Below are 21,735 nucleotides of genomic sequence, written 5' to 3'. Positions count from 1 at the left end.
TGGGTGTGCTTCCATGGGGCTTCAGACAAAACCAAGTCCGAGGGCACTTTACAAAATTATCTAGTCAGTACTGTCCAAAAGTATCAAGATAATGAAAGAAAAAGGAAAGAGTAAGGAGCTCTTACTAATGTGAAGAGACTAAGGAACCGTGATGACTGAACGCAGTGTGAGATCCTGGGTTGAAGCGAGGGCCAGAAAAGGGATACAGTGAGATGATTGGCGAAAAATTCAATAAACTCTGTAAGTTATACATTTTTCAGTACTGTTTACTTGGTTTTGACAATTGTGCTATGGTTATGTAAGATTTTAACCTTTGGGGTTGATGGGTGAAGGGTAAATGGAACTCTGTGCTATTTTGAAACCTTTCGGTAAGTTGGAACATTTTCAAAATAAAAGTTAAAAAGAAAAAAAATAATGTTTATTTCTTATCCATTCTTGGACTTGAAAGATAATAAAACCAGCATTCAAGGAGGTTTTTCTCCTGCCTTAGTGTTCAGAGTGCAGGGGAAGGAGGCCCCTGTACATGGGGTATGTACTGATACAGTGAAAAAAAGGCCTAACATGGGCATTTGAACAAATACTTCATATGACTTTGATAAATGTGGTCCCGAAATCACTGTGGCTAGAAGATTGGGTAGGAGATGAAAACAGAGAGATCTAGAAAAGGAGGGGACAGGAGCAGAGGGGGTGGGGAGCAGCAATTAGAAGCTGCTGGAGATGGTTTGGGGAACAGTCCTTGGGTACGGAAGGAGGGGAGAGACCGTTGCAGGGGTAGGGAGTAGCCGTGAAAGACACCCGGGAGGGCAGAGAAGGGACAACAGGCTGGAGATATTTTATTGGCTTTACGCATGCTTATTCTCCTTGGCATTTGCTTGTGAGCCTGCAGTAGAGATGTCGGGGTTTTTCTAATTTTTTTTTGTTTTTTTCTTTAACTGTTACTCCATGCTGAGACTTATCCTCGGAGGACTTGGTTATAGTGCTGTTACATTGGGACCCTGGCTAGACTGTGTCCCTCACTTGGAAGACAGACGACATAACCATTTACCTGCTAGCCCTTTGGCCCTTTTGAAGAAAAGTGGTTCGGCCACAAACTCAGCCCTGAAGGACCATGCAGTATAGTTCGTTGCCTGACACTGGGCATGGGTAGGGACCACCTCCAGTGGACCCGGGAGAGCAGCTGGAGAAGGGTGGCCAAGGCACTACGTGGGTCGCTCATGGATTGTCGCCACCTGCAGTGTCCACTTGCTTCTTTCTAATCACTTCCAGGACTGGAAGCCAGAAATGAATCTGAAGAGACAAAAAGTTGGATGAATGAGCTTCAGAGCCATTTCAAATGCCTCCGACATAAACTTCTCATCGTGGGGCGACTGGTGTCAGGGAAAATTGCAGAAGACTTTGAAATGACCAGAAAACAATCGTCCTGGTGGGTTATCTTGCTCTTTCATTGCCTATGAGCTATTTTCCAACTGTGTACATTGTAGACAGCTGATAGCGACAGCGCAAAGGATTCTCATCCAGGCACCTGCAAAAAAACTTTACCCCCTAGAGTACAATTGGTCCTCCCATCCACCCTTCCTGAAGAAGTCAGTTTTGCATCTATGAAGTGAATTAATTTTGGTATTCTTGATGGCCTGTATGTATGTGTACTTTGAATTGCTCTTTGAATTAGTTGGAATTTTTTACTGTTTTCTCTTTCATTAATAAGTCAAATAAAATCTTTGGCAAACATTTATTTTAAGTGTATGAAAGTCATTATATTACCATATATGTGTATAAACATGCATATATATCACATATATATATCATGATATAGGCATCACTTATATACTTTCATGCTGAAGAATGAGCAAATTCTTTGGAGTTTACCAAGCTATAGGAGATACTGTCCTCTCTGTTATTTATTTATTCTTAACCCAGTAAAGTAACTCCTTATTTGTTGCAAAGGGCCTTCCCAGTAGTCTCTCTATAATATGATTAAATATACTCACTTGCAATCATTGTTTGGACAATCTTATAGAATCCTTTAAACCAGGGGTGTCAAACTCATTTTCACCAGGGGCCACATTGACCTCACACAGTTGTTTTCAAAGGGCCAAAATAATTTTTGGACTGTATAAATATAACTAACTACTCCTTAACTGTTAAGGAGTTGAAATTACATTCAACCCTTTGAAGGCAACCTCGAGGTTGATGTGGCTGCTGGTGAAAATGAGTTTGACACCCCTTCTCTAGACCAGCACTCAAAATCACAAAGCCAGGAGCCTTAGTCATATGTGTCTATTAACTCCCGCATCTATCTCAGTGTCCCATCTGTTGCGGAAGATATAATCCTAATGTGAAGTTGAAGAATGCTTTGAAATTCTGTTTTGCCCTTCAAACTCAAAATGTCCTTAATTGCAGGCCACGCCCTCATCTCGGCCTTACCTTTGTGAAGTACAGGCTTGGCGACCTGTGCGCTTCCCTTCCGGGCTGCTTTGCCCTCTTCCTCAGCAGCTTCGCGTGCAGGTGTTGGATGCGCTCCCCCTGCACGCTCGGGTAGAAAGATGCTGACACCAGGATTTTAAGTTGCATCAGGAAGGAGGACGACAGTCCTAGCATCACTAGTATCACAAGAATAATGCTGAGAGGAATCCAAGTCTTAGACAGAAGGAGCTTCGGTTTAGGGATGCAGTTGGGTTCAAACAGGGATATATTAAAAGAGGAATCATGGATGATGTTTTGAGCTCCTTGCTCCTAAAATAAAAGAATAAAATCATCAAGACCCATGCCATTTCATACTCGTGCCTTGTCTCTGTCCCTGCTGCCCTGTGACACATACCATTTGTCTTAAAATGGGCAGGGGGCAGTTCCTTTTGTGTGCCGTGACGGGAGTGGAGGCCAAGAGGCGAGCCTTATCTGTATCTACTGCAGTGTTCTCCACGTGGGCTTGTGGAAATACAGGTTTCCTTGAAAAGGGTATCAAATAAGTTTGTCTACGTGTCCCTTCTTTGGAAAGCCACAGTGCCCACGAGACCTCTAAAGTCTCTGAGAAGGCAGAGAAATCTGCTTAATGTCAGCCAGCTGTTATCCTAACAAATTTGACCACATAACCTGTTTTTATGGAGCACGTGTTTCTATAGTCTAGGCCATGTGGGACTAATGAAAGACAGTTTTAACTCAAATGAAAGCAAAGACTTTTGGAGCATGGCCCCTTAAGATCCAGTCTTACACCCTCCATGAGACCGCCAGGCCACAAGGAGAGAGGGGCATTGGATTATGTTCTAAGTCAACATTCTGGAGCTGGTGGGGAGGGGGAATTATTCTTAGTGCCAGAATACTAAGAATAGTATTTACTGAAGGTGGCTCTAAAATCCTATTTTTAGAGGTCTCAAAATAGGATGTTTTCTTATCTCTTGGATGCTCCAGAAAGGTGCATCCCTCCCTGCTTACAAGCAAGAGAACGAATCCATTGCTCTCAGCAAACTGACGCAGAGGGCAGAAGATGACATTCAGCCACCCAGCCAAGCCACCAATGGGAGAGGCGTGTGCTGAGTCAGCTCCTTTCTTTTCCCTGACCTGAGAAAGTCATTTAATCTCTCATTGGATTTGTTTTCTAATTTGGTAAAACGGGAATTAATGGACCAGATCCTGCCCGTGGATAAACTCCTCCCAGGGTAAATTAAACACCTTTGGGATGGAGCATTAACCTTACAGACTGGAGTCGTCAATAAGTTATCACCGCTGCACCCCAGTGTCCGGGCACCAGGGCTTTGCAAAAAGAGCCCAACCCACCCAAGAGAACACCAGACACCTTGGATCTACTCTAACACCTGTGCAGACCCTGGAAATCCCAAACCAGGGACCTCTATACAAAAGTGGAGTGAAATCTGTAATTTCCCCAGCACTGCGGCTAAGCAGTGAAAGGCATTTGTGTTACCTCTCCTCTTATTAAGATAGTTTGCCTACAATTAAATAGAGAGATTTCTATCCCCAGAGCAAAGGCATGCACTCTTTTTAATAGTATTGAAGAAACAAACACATCGATTGAGTCAGTGATGAGAAATCCTGCAATAAGAAAGCAGCGGGAGTTCGGTCTGGGGAGAACTTATTTAGTCTAGGAATCCGACTGGGGATTTTGCAGTGGGGAGTCAGGGCTTCATAAAGACTGAGTCAATATTTTTGTACAGGGCTGGCGGAGGGTAATGTGGAAGACGAATGAACTCTCTCGAAATCCAGAACAATATACTAAATGGCACCCTTATGTTTTAAAATGTGTTTACCTCCTTTAAGTAAACAGTTTGCCAAGACAGGGCTGAGGAATGGACAGAGAACCTGCTCCGGCATCAGACGGTCCCAGAAGGTTAATCTAGACAAATGCTATACACAGAGTAGGTGCTCGATGAGTAGCAGCTATGGCTCTTTTTTCTTACAATGCCAACCCATCCAGCAAGCTCAATTCAAGTCATTTCCCATCTTTCTTTTTAATTTAAAATTGTATGAAAGCAGGAGAGACACATCGGCAAAACCTTAAGCTGAGCTCTCTCTTCCTGCTGACTTCTCCTTTGCAAATCTGCAGAGGTGGAGAGACCAGAAGCCCCTGAGGGCATCCTAGGGTGAGGGCAAGGCACTCCCAGTCACGCGGACACTGCTGGTGGCACCACGTCCCAGGCCCCATCAGAGAGCATCTGAGTGGAGCTCCCTCAGCCACCTTGGCCTCGCATCTGTTCCTGTGCCCACTGTCCTGCTGTCCCTGCAAGAGGACGTGGTGGCCTCCCCCTCCAGGACTGACCCCCTCCATGGCAGCTATCAGGGTCCAGACATTTTTGCACCCCCAGCATCCAATACCCAAAAATGTATTTGTGAGGACGTTGCCATCAGAAAGCTTCTGGGCGAGAACTTAGTGTCGCAGGTTCAATTCCCAGTCAGGGCACATGCCTGGGTTGCAGGCCACGGCCCCCAGCAACCGCACATTGATGTTTCTCTCTCTCTCTCTTTCTCCCTCCCTTCCCTCTCTAAAAATAAATAAATAAAATCTAAAAAATAAATAAATAAAAATAGCACAGTATTTAAAATGGCGAGAACTCACAAAACAGGCATGAATGTTGACTGAGAGAAATACATGAGAGAGAAGCAAAAAGTAAAAGGAGGAGAAGGGAGCACCAAAAGTAGAAATAGGAGGCAAACGGAGGGGAACGGGAGGACAGGGGCCCTTTAAACGGCCATCCCCCAGGATCAAGCCTGTCTGAAACTCTTGTTTGACTTCCATTTGAAGCACAACTTCCATTACCCACTCTGCTCCAGATACCCACAGCAACGGGGTTCTTGTAATTAACTCAATTCTTCAGGGGCCGCAGAGGGCTCAGAGTAATCAACTCGGAGAAGCAGCCCAGGGGCAGGCGGGCAGCAGCCTGGACGGACCTGCTGAGCCAGAACAGAAAGGGCAGCAAAGTGTGCACGCAGCAGGAGGATCCCAGCCCAGAGATAAAGAGAGATGGGGACAGTGGGGCTTCAAAGGAGGATTTGCCAGCAATCCCTTCCGAGATTTCCACCACACCAGCACAGGCTATGGTGCTCGATAAAGAGAAGAGAAATCAGACATGAGGAAGCAGCTGTCTGGGCTAGTGCACTCCACCCCTGCGTGAATGACTTTCTCTCTCTCTCTGTCTCTCTGCCATGCACACGCACACACTATACAAGCCTGTGAACACACACATACACAACACATACGTGCACACGTGTATGTCCCACCTAGCTCAGTTTCACAATTTCTGGGTGACAAAAAAAACAAGATAAGTATCTGACACGATCCAGATCCTCTGAAATGACCCCATAATCACAAGTTCCCACAGGGACGAAGGGAACAGAGAAGAGACGAGATGCAGAAGACCATGGCTTTCTCTGTTGGAACACGGTTGCCGAGAGGAGCGAGAATAGTGGGGACAAGGGCAGATGCCCCAAGGCTCGGGAGGCACAAGCTCAGGGAGACAGACTGTCTTGGCTAGTGAAGATTTTTGTGGTTCTCTTCGACGGCGCCATTCTCTGGGTGATGGGTTTGGAATCGTCTTTCTCAATCTTGGCCGCACGTGAGAATTACTCAGGAGGTTTTACAAACCCCTCGCCCAGGCCTCACCCAGTCTGGTTAGATCCGGGGAGGGGGGCAGACCAAAGCATTGGACTGGTTTGCTGTTTGCTTGTTCAGCTCCCAGTGAAGACGCTGCACCAGGGCCGCTGGTCTACAAGGCCTTTGCTCTCCAGCACCTGAGGAACCTGAGTTTTTCCATGTGTGGTCCATAGGCCACCTGCTTTGAAATGAATGAAGTGCTCACTAAAAGTGCTCCCTCATTTAAAACAGAATCTCTGTAAATTGAGGCCTAAGGCTCTGCACTCACCCCAGAAGACTCTTAACAAACTTAAGGTTGAAGGTGCTGACCTCAGCTGTCTAAAAAACAAAAGTGTAGCTGGTTCCATTTTATCATGGTACTAGCAGCAGCTGCATTTTTTGGTTACGTGGGAGCCCTTTTCCAAACACCATCCTCTTAAACACTAAGCTGATACATTAGGGTCATTCCTGTTTGAGAAGGACTCAGGACTGCAAAAAAAAAGTTCTCATTCAGAGCAGGTGCTCACAGCCTACTTGCATAACAGGTCTGAGGGGGGAGGAAGTCACGCCCTGAATCTGGCCTTTTAGGTTCACGCCGGGCACCCTTGCTTGAGGATCAACTTCGAGTTCCCCATCAGAGACCCCTAGTCCCATCTTTCAGTATCTTTGGACTGCAGGAGACTAAAAGATGGGCCCCCAACAGTATAAAATTCTAATCCCTGTATCTGAAAATGTGGTTTTATTTAGGGGGAGAAAAGCACTTTGCAGATGTGAGTCAGTGAAGGACCTTGAGAGGAGAAATGATGATCCTGGGAAGCCCTATTGCAATCACGTGCATCCTTTAAGAGGGAGACAGAGAGATGTTACGTTCAGTGGTGAGAAGGTGATGCGAAGGCAGAAACAAAGACGGGGCGGTGCAGGCACAAGCCCAGAGATGCCAGCAGCCACCAGAAGCCAGAAGAGGCAAAGGGTGGATTCTGCCTTAGAGTCTGAAAGGAGCGTGTGTCTGCCACCACCACCTTGATGTCCTCCTAGCAACACCGATTTCAGACTTCTCGACCTGAGAAACATTAGAGAGTGAGTTTCTGTTGTTTTAAGCCACACACTTTATGGTAATTTTTACAGCGGCCACAGTAAGCTAACACAGTGACAGCCATCTTCAGAATGATACCCTCTAACGTAGGGACTTCAACTGAACCAGCACCTGATGGGCTCCTGTATGTGGCAGGAACCGTGCCGGGCACCGGAGATCCAAGGTGGTAAGACACTGCCCTGCCTTGGAAGGTTCATGATCCTTTGCAAAGAAACCAGCTAACAGCCAGGATGCACCCTGACGAGTGCCTGTGAACGCCTACCTCCCTGTGCAGTTTCAAGTGAACCTCCAGCGCTGGCAAGCTTTGGAAATGCCTGCTCACGGAGAAAATGAGCCAATACAGCAGAAAATCGATGGCTGCGAACAGCACCCATATGTAGAGATGGGTAAGTATGGGGAGGAAAAACAGCCCCAGGTTCTTCCTTTCTTTAGGAGTGAGCCGGAAAGATGGGATGACCACATACTTCTTCCTTTCCTTCTTACTCAACGGGAGGACACAGGGTCTCTGTTGGTGCCTCTCCCTTTCATCGAACTGAACAAACTGTCTGGTGATGTAGATGTTTTCAAACTTCCAACCACGAGGGTCCAGAAAGCGCTTCATGAAAAGGCCAGTGCCAAGTAGCACCAGCAAAAGCCCTGCGAGGGCAAGTAGCGGCTCTCCCAAGGAGGACAGCATCTCTGTCGTGGTCACCATCTTGTACAAGACCCCCAGGACTTCGCCTTTAGTGTCATTTAGCTGTGCCTCCAGGGCTTGGCTGGGACTGAAAAGAGAGACTGCCAGAGTCTGGTTCCAAGAAACAAGATCATCAAATAGGCTCAGGTGAGTGGTAAGGCTGTAAATCCACTGAATTGCTTCAATATACCTTTTCAAAAGTGGCAGATGTATGGAAAAGCTCTTTGCCCTTAGGTTGCAACTCATACTGTCCAACAGGCCCTTAAAGTTGTGAAAGATATTTTCCACATGTCCAAAGATGACCGCCCCTGTGCCAGCTGTGAGCAAAGCATTCCTGCCTTCACGCAGGCCACAGGAGAGGAAGAGGAGGAGAATGAAACACCTCACGTGCTTGGAGCAGCCCAGCAGAGCACATGTGATCACCCAGGAGGCGGCGAAGACAGCAGATGAGGACAGAAACCAGGAGAAGGCCACCGAGAGGAGGCCCACGGAAATGAAAGCAACAAAACAACAAACTCCCAAATGCTGAATAAAGTCCTTCCATCCTGGGCTTCTTGGAGACACATAGATTCCCCAAAGGCTTAGGAAGATATCGCTGCCTGAGTTCCAGACCCCCATGATCCCTGTGGCCCTGGAAATGAGAAAGAGACCAGGATCAGATGTTGCTTTTGAATGTCCTCTATCATTTTGTGAAGGGCATGGTGGCAGATTCATTACAATTACCCTTCTTGGTCCCTGTACCCATTTGCAATGTGACTTGCCACCTTCTCCCATCAAGAAGTGAGAGAAATAGAATCCATCAAGAGGGGAGGTCTATTTCTCTAACCTTTGAGTTTGGAATGAACTTGTGATATCTTTGGCCAATAGAATGTGACAGCAGTGACAGCGTGCCAATCCCAAATTTATGATTCATTCTCGCCCTTCTCTGGGAACCCACTACTAACTTTTTAACAAGTTCAGGTGTATTAGTCTCCTGTCACTGCTGTGAAAAGTTACCACAAACTTAGTGGCTTACAGAAACACATAGTTATTCTCTTAGAGTTCTGGAAGACAGAAGTCTAAAATGGGTCCAGACTTCTGGTCAAGATGGCAGCATAGATAAACATGGCTCACCTCCTCACACAACCACATCAAGATTGCAACCAAAATATAGGACAACCATCACTCAGAACCATCAGAATCAAGTTGAATGGAAGTCTAACAACTACAGGATTAAAAAAACACATCCATCCATACTGGTAGGAGGGGTGGGGACGTGGAACCAGCTAGTCCCACATTCATGTGTGTTGGATAAAAATTCAGGGAGGGATATCTCATGAGCGAGGAGTCCTAGCCCTACACCACATGCCCCAGCCCAGGGTTCCAGTGCCAGGAAGATAACTCCCCATAACTTCTAACTGCAAAACCCAGCAGGGATGGAGTTGGTGGAAGAAACTTGTGGAGCCCCAAGGAGTTCCTCATAAAGAACCCACAAGTGGACTTACTCAGACTCACTCCCTCTGAGCTCCAGCACCAGGGTAGCAGCTTGAAAGGCACCAGTGATATACAGGAAGGAACTGAAATGTCTGGCATGAAGGCGGGAGCTGGAGGACAGTTTTTCCCCAGAAACACAGGTGGGCAGAGGCCATTGTCCCTATTCTGAACTCTCTCCCACAGAGCCACAGAGCTGGCAGATGGGTGCCATATCTGAGATCCATCAACCTGGTTAACACTGTTTGTCCTGCTCTGGAGATCCCTTGAGACTCTGTCCCACCCAACTTAAGGGATCACCCAAGCTGTTAATAGGAACTTATCTATATGAATGGCTGGTCTTGACTCATGGTTCTCAACTCCCTAAATCCTCTCAAGTGAATAACAGCTGGCCTCAGTGAGTCCCCAGCTTCCATACCACTTACTAAGAGGCCCCAGGCCTGGTGATAGCAATAACCAGCCTAGAGTCACCACTTGGCTTCGCCTGGGAATCTCCAAGCCCAGCACAAGTAGCACCCATCTCAGATTGCTTTATAGCTCAGGCAGAGTGGCCCCAGGCAAAACACAGGTGGGGGCTGACCTTGGCCTGAACCACCTGGAAAATCACAGGACTCATGTACCCAGTGGATAGCTACAGCCCATGTCGGAGCATCACCATCCTGCCCCTACACAGCTGATCCTCCATGAAGGGTGGAAGTTGTTGCTCAGTGGTCACAGCCAGTCCTTGCTGCTGACTGGCCTGGGTAAATTCCTCCCATTGACCTACCAAGAGCAAGCAAATCTCAACTACAAGAGGAGGATGTCTCAGCCCACACAAAGAGTACACCTTGAGTACCCAGCTTTGATGACAGGGGAGGCTGTGCAACTGGACCCTACAGGACACCTACTTAGTAGGCCATGCTACTAAGACAGGGAGTCATAGCAGCTCTATTTAATACATAGAAACATGCACAAGGAGGCTGCCAAAATGAGGAGACAAAGAAACATGGCCCAAATGAAAGAACAGATCAAAACCCCAGAAAAAGAGCTAAACAAAATGGAGATAAGCAATGATTTGGGACATGAGGAAGAAAAAAACAACCAATCAGAACAGCAAAAAGAAAAAAGAATCCCCAAAAAGCAAGGATAATATAAGCAACCTGTGGGACAAACTTCAAGAGGTCCAACATTTGCATCATAAGGGTGCCAGAAGGAAGAGAGAAAGAGCCAAAAATTGAAAATCTATTTGAAAAAATAATGAAAGAAAACTTCCCTAATTTAGTGACAGAAATGGACATGGAAGTCCAGGAAGCACAGAGAGTCCCAAACAAATGGATGCACAGAGGCCCACTCCAAGACACATAAGCTTAAAGATAAAGAGAGAATCTTAAAAGCAGCAAGAGAAAAGCAGTTAGTTACCTACAGGGGAGTTCTTATAAGACTGTCAGCTGATTTCTCAAAAGAAACTTTGCAGGCTAGAAGGAATATGAAAAGCAGGGACCTACAACCAAGATCGCTCTACCCAACAAAGCTATCATTTAGAATCAAAGGGCAGATAAAGAGCTTCTCAAACAAGAAAAAACTAAAGAAGTTCATCATCACCAAACCATTATTATATGAAATGTTAAAGGGACCTTTTGAAGAAAAAGATCAAAACTATGAACAATAAAATAGCAAAAAAATATAAATCTATCAACAATTGAATCTAAAAAACAAACTAAGCAAACAAGAAGAACAGAGACAGAATCATGGATACGGAGAACATTTTTATGGTTGCCAGATAAGAGGGAGCATGTGGGGGAATGGGTGAAGAGGTGAGGGGATTGAGAAGTACAAATAGGTAGTTACAGAACAGCCATGGGGATGTAAAGCACAGTATTGGAAATGGAGTAGCCAAAGGACTTATACACATGACCCATGGACATGAACAATGGTGTGGGGTTTGCCTGAGGGAGGGGGACAAAGGGGAAAATTGGGGGACAACTGTAATAGCATAATCACTAGAATATTTTTTAAGTTTTAAATGACAATAAATAAATAAATTAAATTAAATTAAATAAAACAGGCCCAGAGGGCTGCATTCTTCCTGGAGGCCCTGGGGGAAACCCCTTTCTTTGCCTTGCCCGCCTCCTGGAGCCCGCCTGCATTCCTGGCTGCACGGGCTCTCCTCCATCTCGAAGCTGCGATGTTGCATCTTCTTTTTTCTCTGACCACTGCTTCCATCTCTGTCTCTTCTCGCTATGATTCTAATCCTCCTGTCTCCCTCTCATAAAGGCCCCTGTGATTATATGGGCCCACCCAGATAATCCGGGAAAATCTCCCATCTCAAGATCCTTAACTTAAGCACGTGTGTGGAATACCTTTTACCATAAAGGGTAACATTTTCACAGGTTCTGGGCATTCAGACACAGACCTCCTTGGGGTGCGGGGGGCATTATTCAATCTGTCATATGCAGATGGGGCTGCTGGGTAACAAGGGACACATGACCAGTCTATTTCATCAGCCCAGCCAACAGCCAGCTAAATGCCAGGTTGTAAAGAGACCATCCTCGGCTGGCCAGTCCTTTGCCAGCCCAACAGCTGATCACAGATACTTGTTCAATAGCAAATGCTTATTTATTTTAAGCCACAGAATTCTGTGCTGCTTTGTTAGCCTGCGGTTGTTCCTTGGAAGAGCAGCAAAACTGTGTCATGGGTCTTAAAGGTCGCATTGAACCCTAGGCTGATGGATAGGCTGAAATTTCAATGAACTGCATTATTATGTAAGATCGCTTTTTGATAGTCATGTATTTTCTTGTGCTCGATTTTACAGACCAGAAAGAGTATCAGGGGCACCCGAACCTAAATGCGGCATTGGCTCGAGGCCACTGTAACTCTGCTCTGTGACAGACAACCAGGTCTCTCCTCTCCTGCTGCTCCCCCGAGTGCAGTTCTCTCCTGAGATTGTTGCAAAGGAAACAAGAATATTTTGTCACTGAGTTAATTATCTTTGTTTTTTCCCCAAATCTGGCATACTTAAAATACGGGTGCTATGAGGCTGCTACCCCCCTGTCAGTCACACAGATTTAGGTCTGTGATGAAATTGGGTTCATTTGGAACAGCATGATATCAATTGGAGATGTTTCTTTCTTGATTGACATGAAAATATCTAATGAGCATTATACCGTATGTATGGGATTTCAGTGAAGATATTGATCAATTTTAAAACACTCTCAAATAAATGTCTTCTCACATCAGATATGATGGGGCTGGATTTATGGAGTATCTCGATGCGGTCCGAGCCAGCGACTTACTCCGACGGAGGGGGGTGTCCAGGCATGGGCTAGAGGGTGTGCACTGGGCAACCTGGGGTGAGGACATGATTCTTCCTCTGTGTTCAGGGAAAAGGTAGTTAACAAAGCGCAGAAATGAGATGGGGAAGCAGGGAGGTTAGGAACAAACCTGTGGAAATTCCTCCAGCCGTAATATAGAAGGCTTATTGCTCCTGCCATGTAATCTGAATGGAAATGCTCAGCACAGAAGAGAGATACGGGGAGAAATTAAGTGTCGAAGAAAGGACATTACCATGCAAGACTGGCCTTATCGGAGATTCAAGATGCTCCAAGGGAACGTTCTTACTTTGTCAGGGGGAGAGGGAATTGGAGCGGTCATTAGGAAGCTCGCTTCCTTTCAGAACTGGAGGTTGGTTTGAAGGTTGGCAGTGCTCCTGTGCACCCACCCGACTCCCAGACTGCTCTGACCCCGGAACTTACAGAAGGGCCCTGTGCTCTGGGCCCTCCCCCAACATTGCCAACCCACGTGAGACCTGCTTCTCTGCTCATGCAGGAGGACTCCAGCCCTCAGCGGCGAGCAGGGGCCAGGGGGCAGGACAGCCAGCACCAGAGCAGGTCAGGGAGGTGCTGCTACTTCTAGGTTTGTCCTCATTCGCTTCCATTTCCGTGGCTTTGGATTTGACCTCAAACCATTATTTGATTAATTCACACACTAGTAGGTACCAATTGCCTGTTGTGTCCTAGGCACTTTACCTAAAGCATCCCCCTGCAGCTTCTGGAGACAGGTGCTCTTTGGATTTCACCCAGGGGACGCCGAGGCTCAGCGTGCTTGCCCACTGGACTGCGTCCGCGATGGCACAGACAGTGGGTGGCACAGTGGGATTCAGACCAGGTCTCTCTGACTCCCGGCCAGCTCCCTGTCTCCTGAATTATTCTCAGATTCCATGACTCGATTATGTGGCCAGATGCTCAGCACACTGTGCATCTGTGGAAACACACCCCACTGTCTGCCAGGGACTGTGCAGGAACCGACCTGCACATCACAAACCCACTTCTGTCTGCTCACGTGTCCTCCTGCATCGCAGTAGTTGATTCTGTGAGGGTATGTCTCAAATCACCAAATTTTCTCTAAAGCAAATCAGAAATCTCAGCTTTTTAAATTTTTTTCTGTTATCTTTTATGAGGCACCCTTTTGCTTGCTTCCTAAAAAATTAATAATGCACATGTAGGATTCATTTTTTCCCTTCTCTTGTACACTGTGTTCTTAATACAGATATTTCTCTGAAAGTAAGAAACAGATTTATGGACACATTAAAGTTTTAACATTCAGCACTAAAATCTAATATCAATTAAATAAGATCTATGACTGCAATTTGGTCCTGTAAGAGGCCCATGTTTTCTTAACAAGCAACGATTCTAATATTATCCCCTTTGTTTTTGTGCTAGAGACGGCACATCACCAAAAGTCACCAAAACTTCCTTGCGGCGAGAGGACTGAGATCAGTCTCTCCCGTTTTACAGCTCCAGCCAGGGAGGAGCGCACTGGACGCAGACACTGGTTGGTGCTGCAGTCTGCCCTTCCTGTCACTGCCGAACGTGGCCTTGATTTCCCCTCCAATCTCCGCTTCTCGTTTTTCCTACTTGAGTGAAAGACCTGCCTGCACCCCTTCCTGCAGAGGTTTAATGCGCAGAGCTTTAGGGAGCACCGTAACACACCCTGGAGAGAAAGGTGCCCAGTAAATGCAATCCAGCTGCTGCTACACCTTTCCTCTCTGAAGGTCGTCAGGCAAGGATCTAATGCTCCCAGCTGATGAGAGGCGTGGGGACAGGAGCTGGCTGGCACTGCCTTCCAGCACTGACGCTTTGCCTTTAGATGTCTGCGGGTTTCTTTCCTCGTGCTCCTGCGGAGGGCAGCCGTCCTGCTGGTCTTCAGCTTTCTCCATCTATCTTTAGCCCCATGCTTTCATCCTCTGCACATCAGTGAATCAGGGCTTGGGCAAGACGGTTGTTAATTTCTTTCTCAAAGACTTTTTCAAGCAGACACCCAGATTCCTAAATTTCGTTTTTAGAGCTAGAAGGAGTCTTAGCAATCAGAGCTTCTTCAACTTGACTATACAATCGCTGGAGGAATCCTGTGGAAATGCTGATTTTGATTCCGAACAGAGGCATCTGAGATTTCGCGTTCCTGGTGAGTTGCCAGGTGGGGCTGATGCTGCTCCATCAGCTGATGCTGAGGGCCAGGCATGGGCAGCAAGCTCCAGCAGTCAGCATGGTCTGCCCGCACAGTCTGTGATGAGGGAAGTGTTCCACACCTGTGCTGACCCATACGGTTGGCCCTAACCTCACGTGTCAACTGAGCATGTGCACTTGATATAGGGCTAGTGCAACTGAGGAGTTGAATTTTTAACTTCCTTTAGTTTTAATTAATTTGAATCTAAGTAGTCACCTGTGGCTGGTGTCCACGTACAGCTCTGGATGACTGACAGCTAGCCATTGGCTTCCCCCGATGAGGAAGTGAAAACCCACAGAGGCTCAGGGACTCGCCGAGCTGGCCTGGCGTGGGAGGCAGAGCTGGGAGCGAGCCCCCAGTTCTCCACCACTCAGTGACTTCACCTCTGACTTTCTCGAACCCCATTTAAAAATCCTTAACAGGGTCCCTGAGCTCAACGGAGCTCTGGTTCCTGCATACCAGATGTGCCTTCAGGTGCCACGGTCACATCATTAGAGAAGAGAACAACCCACAGCCTGTGCCCCTGTCCAACCAGTAGACAAATGATAATGGTTCTCGCGCTGTTAACCAAGTGTCCGGCCACTGGTTTAGCATCTGATACACATTATTCTTAATCTTCACAACAGCTCTGTATTATGTCTAAACATTGTAGACACGGAAGGTAAGTCTCAGAGAGGTCAGGTAACTTGCCGAAGGTCACACAGGGTAAGTGGAAGAGCCAGGATTCTAACCCATGTTTAAGTGAGGCTGAGGGTTCAAGGTGGGCAGCTTCTCAGACTCTCTTTAACATGACCTTCAAAGAGGAGCTCCTAAGTGTGTTGAAATATATCCCCAGAATCCCAGTCGTGCATGCATCCTGAAATGAGGGTTCGACAGTGCAGGTATACGCTCTCCCTTCATCGTGACCTGCCTCTAGTGCCCCCCACCTCCTCTGCCAGCCCCCTCACCGAACCCTCCAGAGCTGACTGCAGGTGCCCATCCTGGTGTCAGGCCCATCCTGGTCTGAGGTCCAGGCTGCAGAACCCTCCTTCTGAACTGAGCCAACTGTCCCAGGGGTCAGGGGGTGAGATGTTGGCCCCAACTCTGTTGAGCTAGGGGTCAAGGTCGGAGCTCTTCCTGTGCTGGCAAATCAGAGCAGCGCAGGCAGCACTCAGCACTGCAGATGCCCACAGGGGCCACACAGGCACCTTAATGAGTGAAGGAAATCAGGAGATAGTTTGTGGGGGCTGAATAGCATGGGGGTGGGCCATGGAGAGCCTATGCCCCAATTTGAGCTCCAGGAGTGGCAGCTCCCAGCCAGCAAATATTCATCTAGACTGTACAGAGACAAGGTTGTATAATTGCTGGTTTTTCTGAGTTTTTTTTTTTTTTTTTTCAAGAGAAGCCAGAAATCTAGATTTCTTTAGGTGACATCTGATTTTTTTTTTAGGTAGGCTCAAATTATTTTTAAACACTCTGGCTGATTTTGCCCATTGGTTGCCAGTTTGCAACCCTGGGTCTTTGGGGAATCCTCACATTACTTCCTCCTCTTGTCTCTGCTCCGCCTCCCTCTCCACCTTATTCTTTCTCCTCTCTGCTTATCTGAACTACAGCTCCCTCTTTTGATCCCCTGGGATGTTTTTAAAATCATGCCGCAGGCCCATTTTCAGTCACCTGCATAAAGGTTTTTCTCTATGCCTTGGGAATATTTATTTTTGCTCAAAGAGCTCTAACTCTATTTTATTCCCTTCCCTTGTGCTGCAGGGCCAAGCTCCTCCCTCCCTCTCCGTTGCTTGTTCCAGCAGCTTCTAAAAGGCTACCCTGATCCCTTTAACCTGCAATTTCCCTTTATTTTGCCGCCATTATCAATGATGTTTACTGCCTGACTCAACAGCCTTATCTCCCCTGGATCAAGCACCTGCTTCTTGCTTCTACCAAAAGCATATCACAAGAGTAATTGCCACTTTCCTGCCTTGATTCCTAACCTGCACTTTGTACCGCGTCCCAGTCGGGGGAACCACAGCTGGAGTCATCAGGGCAGTATCACAAGCTGAGCCCTGTCTCTCCTTCCCGGGAGTAAAGCACTTTTTGTGTGGCTGAGTGGGAGGGAACAAGGAAGCGGACAGGGCTGGTGATGAGGTGCCCCAGTCCGAGCCAGGAGCCACGCAGAGCCTCGCAGCCTGTGTATCCAGCCTGAGCCCACACTCATCTGCTTTCCCGCAGAGCTAAACTGTTGCCACGGGAAACAGAGTGGCCACGCTTCTCCATCAAGCCTGCACATGCCAGCACACACCAGCTGCGGGGTGCATACACAGCGGCTTCAAGAGTGTTCCCTGGGGGAGGGGGAGTATTACATGTCAGTGGCAGCAACAAAAGCCCTGGCATGGAGTGCAGGGGCTCCCAGCCATCATGTCCACCCCCAAAGCCCCTTGTCCAGCCTCTTTGTTAGGGAGACAAGGAGACCACCATTCCTGAGCACCGAGCACAGGTCAACTCTCAGGGCGCAAAGAACACATCCTTGTTCCACGTGCAAGGCCCCGCTGGCAGCTGTCGAAGATAGGGCCATGAAACACTTCTAATCGAACCTCCCAATGGACAGCCCACCCTGGGAGCCTTCCGGTTGGGGGGGATATTGAAAACGCACGTCACCGGTGCCACTCTGGCACTGGCCGAGACAAACCCAGGGGCTCGCTGCTTCTGCAGGTGCAGGAGAAGTCAGTGTGGCCTTCTTCTGGGAAGGACCTGGAGATGGGGACCCTGGGAGCCATCCTAATGCTCCCTTCTGTCCCCACCTGAGGAACATTCTCTTTGTCTGACATACCAAAATTTCTGTTAAGCGAGACCAACTCATTCTAACCATACACCCCATGCGGAAGCCAACGGCTCATGCTCAACAAACACAGATACAGTCTGCGGACTCCCTGGGGAAAATAAACCCAGACGGACAACCCCTCTGCTCATTTGGTGCTCCTGCCACCTGCTCTGCGGATCCCCTGCGGGCGCCCCTCATCGACACCCTTCAGCCTCTCTCACTGTCTTCAGGGCTTGCTGGGAAACTCATTTTAAAGGAAACTGGATAAAGGGCAGAGTGGAATAGGAGGAGAGCGTGGGCAGGGAGACCAGTGGTCCAGCCTGCCTTTTCCCAGAAGGGCTGTGTGACCTCGGACAGGTCCCTTCACCTCTCCAGACTGCAGCTCCCTGGGCTAGCCCAGTTCTACGGTTCCTGCTGCCCAACAGTCTCTGAAATAAGACAAAGAAGAGTCCAGAGCTGCCTCTGGGTGTTGGCATTTCACAGGAGCCCCGTGCCTGGAAGAGGGACAAAAGAAGAATAAAGCGTCTCTTGTCCTTCTCTCTTTTCCTTTCTCTGTTTAAAAGCTCTTGCAAACTTATCATTGGGTTCTGAACACACTGTTCTCTCAGCCTGCCAAAATAGCTTGAGCCGGCGCGGAGGCCCCCGTCTGAGGTGGAATGAATCCCTCATAACTTTGTTTTAATCATTCTTGCCTTGGGAAAGCCAGCAAATGCCTTCCTCTGTGAAAGCAACCTTCACACAAGAAAGGAAAGATTAATGAAAGCTACCGGGTAAACAGAAGAGCGTTTACGGAACAATTCAGTCTGTCGTCCTGCATCCCGCTCTCCGCAGCAGGACCGGGCCAGCCCTGCTCCTCGCTCACCCCTGCCCCAGGCTTGGCCAGCAGCGATTAATTCCTCAAAGGCTGGGGAGAGGCTTAAGCCTACACTAGCTGCCCCATTAAGAGGATATTCGCACCAAGGTCTTCCCTGAGACAAGGGTATTCACATCCCCTAGGCGAGCGTTAACAAAGAGTTTCCAATATTTCTGCATGTAGGTTAACTGCCAGGGTAGAGGAGAGGGATTAAAGGATCCTCTGGCTTCAATTGTTTATTCCAATGTACTAATATTTAACTTCTTGTTGAAGGAAGACAATTTCAAAAGTAAGATTACTCTGAAAGTTTACTTACAGGTTCGTCTCAGGTTCTTCTTTGCATGCAGACATGCCCTTCCCGAGGGCCGGGAGTCTTGATATAGGACAGAAAAAAAGGAACCGGCGAGACAAAAAGGTCACATCACCATGAATCAACCTGTTTTATTTCCCACACAACGTGACTAAGGCACTTAGTGTTGTCAAAGGGGCAGCCGATGCAAAGGCGCTGCAGGCTTCTTTGTAGTGTTTTCCTCAGAATAGATGTTCCAGAAAATAATGGAATGGGATATTTTCAAACACAAGGAGTAAATTATGAAATCTCGAATGGTGTCTTTTCCTCTTTTCTCTTCTCTCTCATGCTCCCCACCCCCAGGGAGGGGGCGATGACAGGCATTCACGATCCTCGCTCCCGTCCACAGAGGAAGAGGCAGATGGCACAGGGAACCACCTCTGCGGGGGTGACCCGAGACGAGAGTCACATCTGCCATGCCCCCCGGCCTGGCATGGGACGCTCCACCTTGGACACTGAACCTCCAAGGCAAAAGGACCGGCTTGTGTGGTTTCCAGGAACTAGGAAAACCTTCAAGCCCATCCACAAAATAGTTCTCCACCTTTTGATGGAGACCCATAATATAACTGGGAGAGCTTTTATCTTAAAATTCATGGATTCCTGACAAAGCGCAAATATCCCTGAGAAGGGTTGATATAAAGAAAAAAATAAAATAGATAATTGTATAGATGGGACCCTACAAGCTCATGTCAGACATCATGGGGAAGATACACAGACACCTGATGTTCGGGAGACACAGCTGTCAATCAGCAAACGACAGGGATCCAGCGACCGCTGTGAGCAAATTCACATTACAGAAAACCAGTGAGCACCACCGGTTGGGCCGGAGGGGAGTGAGCACAGGGGCAGGACGCGGGGTTAGGAGGCAGGATGCACGCATATTGGTCAGGGTTCCCCAGAGAAACAGAACCAGAGGGGTGTGTGTATGTGCGTGTGTGTGTGTGTGTGTGTGGAGAGGTTGGTTTTAAAAAGTTGACTCAGCTCACTTGTGGGGCTGGTAGCTCCAAAACCTGCAGGTGGGCCATCGGGTGAGAGGCCCACAGGAGAGCTGACACTGCAACTTGAGTCTCAAGGTGGACAGCAGGCAGGTTCTCTTTCCCCTGGAGGGACGTCCATCTTCTTTCTTTTAAGGAGTCTGGTGCACCCACGCTATAGAGGATAATCTTCTTTACTCAAAGTCTACTGATTTAAGTGAAGAGCATGGAGTTTCCTAGGGAATGTGGCCGGAGAAGTAAGGTCCCAGGTAGATGTCTGGATGGAAGTGTCCATCCTGTGGACAGCCAGGAACACGGGCCTGGGCTTGGGAGGAGATGGAAGTGGTAGAGATGGCTGGCGATTAGCCAGACAAAAGCCTGCAGCATAGCATCCGGGGCATTTCTGTTGAACTGAGTTGCACATTGAAACTGAAATCACGTGGATTTTCAGAGGGAGGCTGCAAAGAGAGAGAAGAGCCTCAGAGTGAGAATGTCGTGGTTTATTGTGTACAGGGCTACTGGGTCCCCTCCTAGCACTCCAAGAGTCACGGTGGCTGCTGAGTCACCGGGCTCATACGACACTTTGTGGGAAAGCCCAGGAGGAGCACAGCTGCCTCCGGGGGCCAGAGAAAAGCCTCTGGACTGGGGGCAGGGTGGGGGGAGGGGCGTGGATGTGAATCGGGAAGACCTTCCAGAAGGAGGAAACAGCACTTGCAAATGTGCAGAGAACAATGAGATGGTTGCAAAAGTCTGGCTGTGACTGAACTGTCAGGTGCTAGAGACAAGTGATCACAAATGATGCGGGTAAGTCTCTGAGGCCACACCCTTAACAGCCTCACACACCAAGAGACCACTTTAGCCCTAAAAGTGAGGAGGGCCGTTGAAGCCAGGTGTTTTCACTCAAACAAAGAAGGGCCAGACTGCAGTGGGGATGCCTGACTGGGCAACCCAGATGCAGTGGCTGTGGCTTCCAAGAGAGAGGACAGTCAGGGAATGGAGAGTCCGAGGCAGGCTGGGGCTGGTGAGGGTGGGAAGAAGAATGAGACCTAGGAAATGGCCTTAGACACTGGTGATTGGGAGGTCACCGGGAGGGGGCAGGGAGTAAACAAGAACCTGGGAGGGGGAGGGCAAGCCAACAATGACTCTGGTAGTGTTAGGGGCCAAATGGAGAGAAAGGAGGCAATAGCAGAGATGCAGTGGTTTGGTTTTGGAAGAACAGAAAATCGAGCATATGGACTGCGAAGAGAGAGTGTCCTCACAAAGGAGAAGGGACACAGAGGGAGACAGGGTGAGGAGACAAGGAGAAAACCTGCTGAGGGTGGTCTCCGCCCTCCTGGGGAAGAGAGGGAGCTTCTATTCAGACAGAAGGCAGGAGAGACAGAGGCTGTGGCCCGTGGGAGCAAATCTGGGAGAGGCTGCTAAAAGAAGCACCGGCAAGAAGAGACCCAGCACCCAGGGACCATCAAGGGGGGGGGGGGGCAGTAAGCATGATTTTTTAAAAGGCCCCAAGCTTCCGAGTGGAAGAAAGTGTCCAGCCGGGTTTGACCTTGCCGCCTCCTAAAAGTGGGTGCAGGTTAATGCTAAGGGGCTGGGATGCCTGCGGGGCAGGTAAGATTCCGTTGTTGCAAGATTCTGTTCCTGGGCTTCCAGGAAGCTTGGAGAGTGGAAAAGCTATCCTCAGCTGATAATTTTAACCTGATTCAGCTCAAATGTTCCTTAATGGCTTTGAAAGTCCACAATTAGTGGCTGGACTCGGTGAGAGTGTCTGTGCTCGTCAGATAAAAAGCTTCAGAACAGCAGTGGTGGAGTGGGTCCAGTACGCAGGAGCCATCCTGATTGTAGGACCGGGGCCTGGCGGCCACCAGCCAACCAGAGCTGGGGGCCAAACTGCCAGGGTGTCGCTCGGCTTCTGCCTGAGGTGGTCAGCCATGCCGAAACTTTACCATGTGATCCTTAGGAGCACCTCTCTCTC

General features: G+C 48.3%; 1 protein-coding gene across 1 annotated transcript; it reads right to left on the bottom strand.

Annotated features, from left to right (window-relative positions):
- Positions 1–909: 909 nt before the first annotated feature.
- On the bottom strand, positions 910–18,802 carry LOC114514853 (dendrocyte expressed seven transmembrane protein). Its single transcript, XM_028534060.2, has 4 exons — positions 18,757–18,802; positions 7,435–8,476; positions 2,425–2,733; positions 910–1,287 (listed from the first exon to the last, which is right to left on the bottom strand). The coding sequence occupies exons 1-4, from the start codon at positions 18,789–18,791 to the stop codon at positions 1,213–1,215; spliced, it is 1,461 nt and encodes a 486-aa protein (XP_028389861.2). The 5' UTR covers positions 18,792–18,802; the 3' UTR covers positions 910–1,212.
- Positions 18,803–21,735: the final 2,933 nt, after the last annotated feature.

This window comes from Phyllostomus discolor, chromosome 7 (assembly GCF_004126475.2).
Source record: "Phyllostomus discolor isolate MPI-MPIP mPhyDis1 chromosome 7, mPhyDis1.pri.v3, whole genome shotgun sequence".
Lineage (NCBI taxonomy): Eukaryota > Metazoa > Chordata > Mammalia > Chiroptera > Phyllostomidae > Phyllostomus > Phyllostomus discolor.
This window is presented reverse-complemented; position numbering and strand designations above follow the sequence as displayed.

What these genes read in the sequence shown, in the direction of transcription:
- LOC114514853 (XM_028534060.2), bottom strand. Translation starts at nt 18,791, where the DNA reads ATGTCTGCATGCAAAGAAGAACCTGAGACGAACCT. An exon ending in GAAGAACCTGAGACGAACCT is followed by an intron (nt 8,477 to 18,756) that starts GTAAGTAAACTT and finishes TCTCATTTCCAG; the next exon opens with GGCCACAGGGATCATGGGGG. An exon ending in ACTTGAAACTGCACAGGGAG is followed by an intron (nt 2,734 to 7,434) that starts GTAGGCGTTCAC and finishes CTTTTATTTTAG; the next exon opens with GAGCAAGGAGCTCAAAACAT.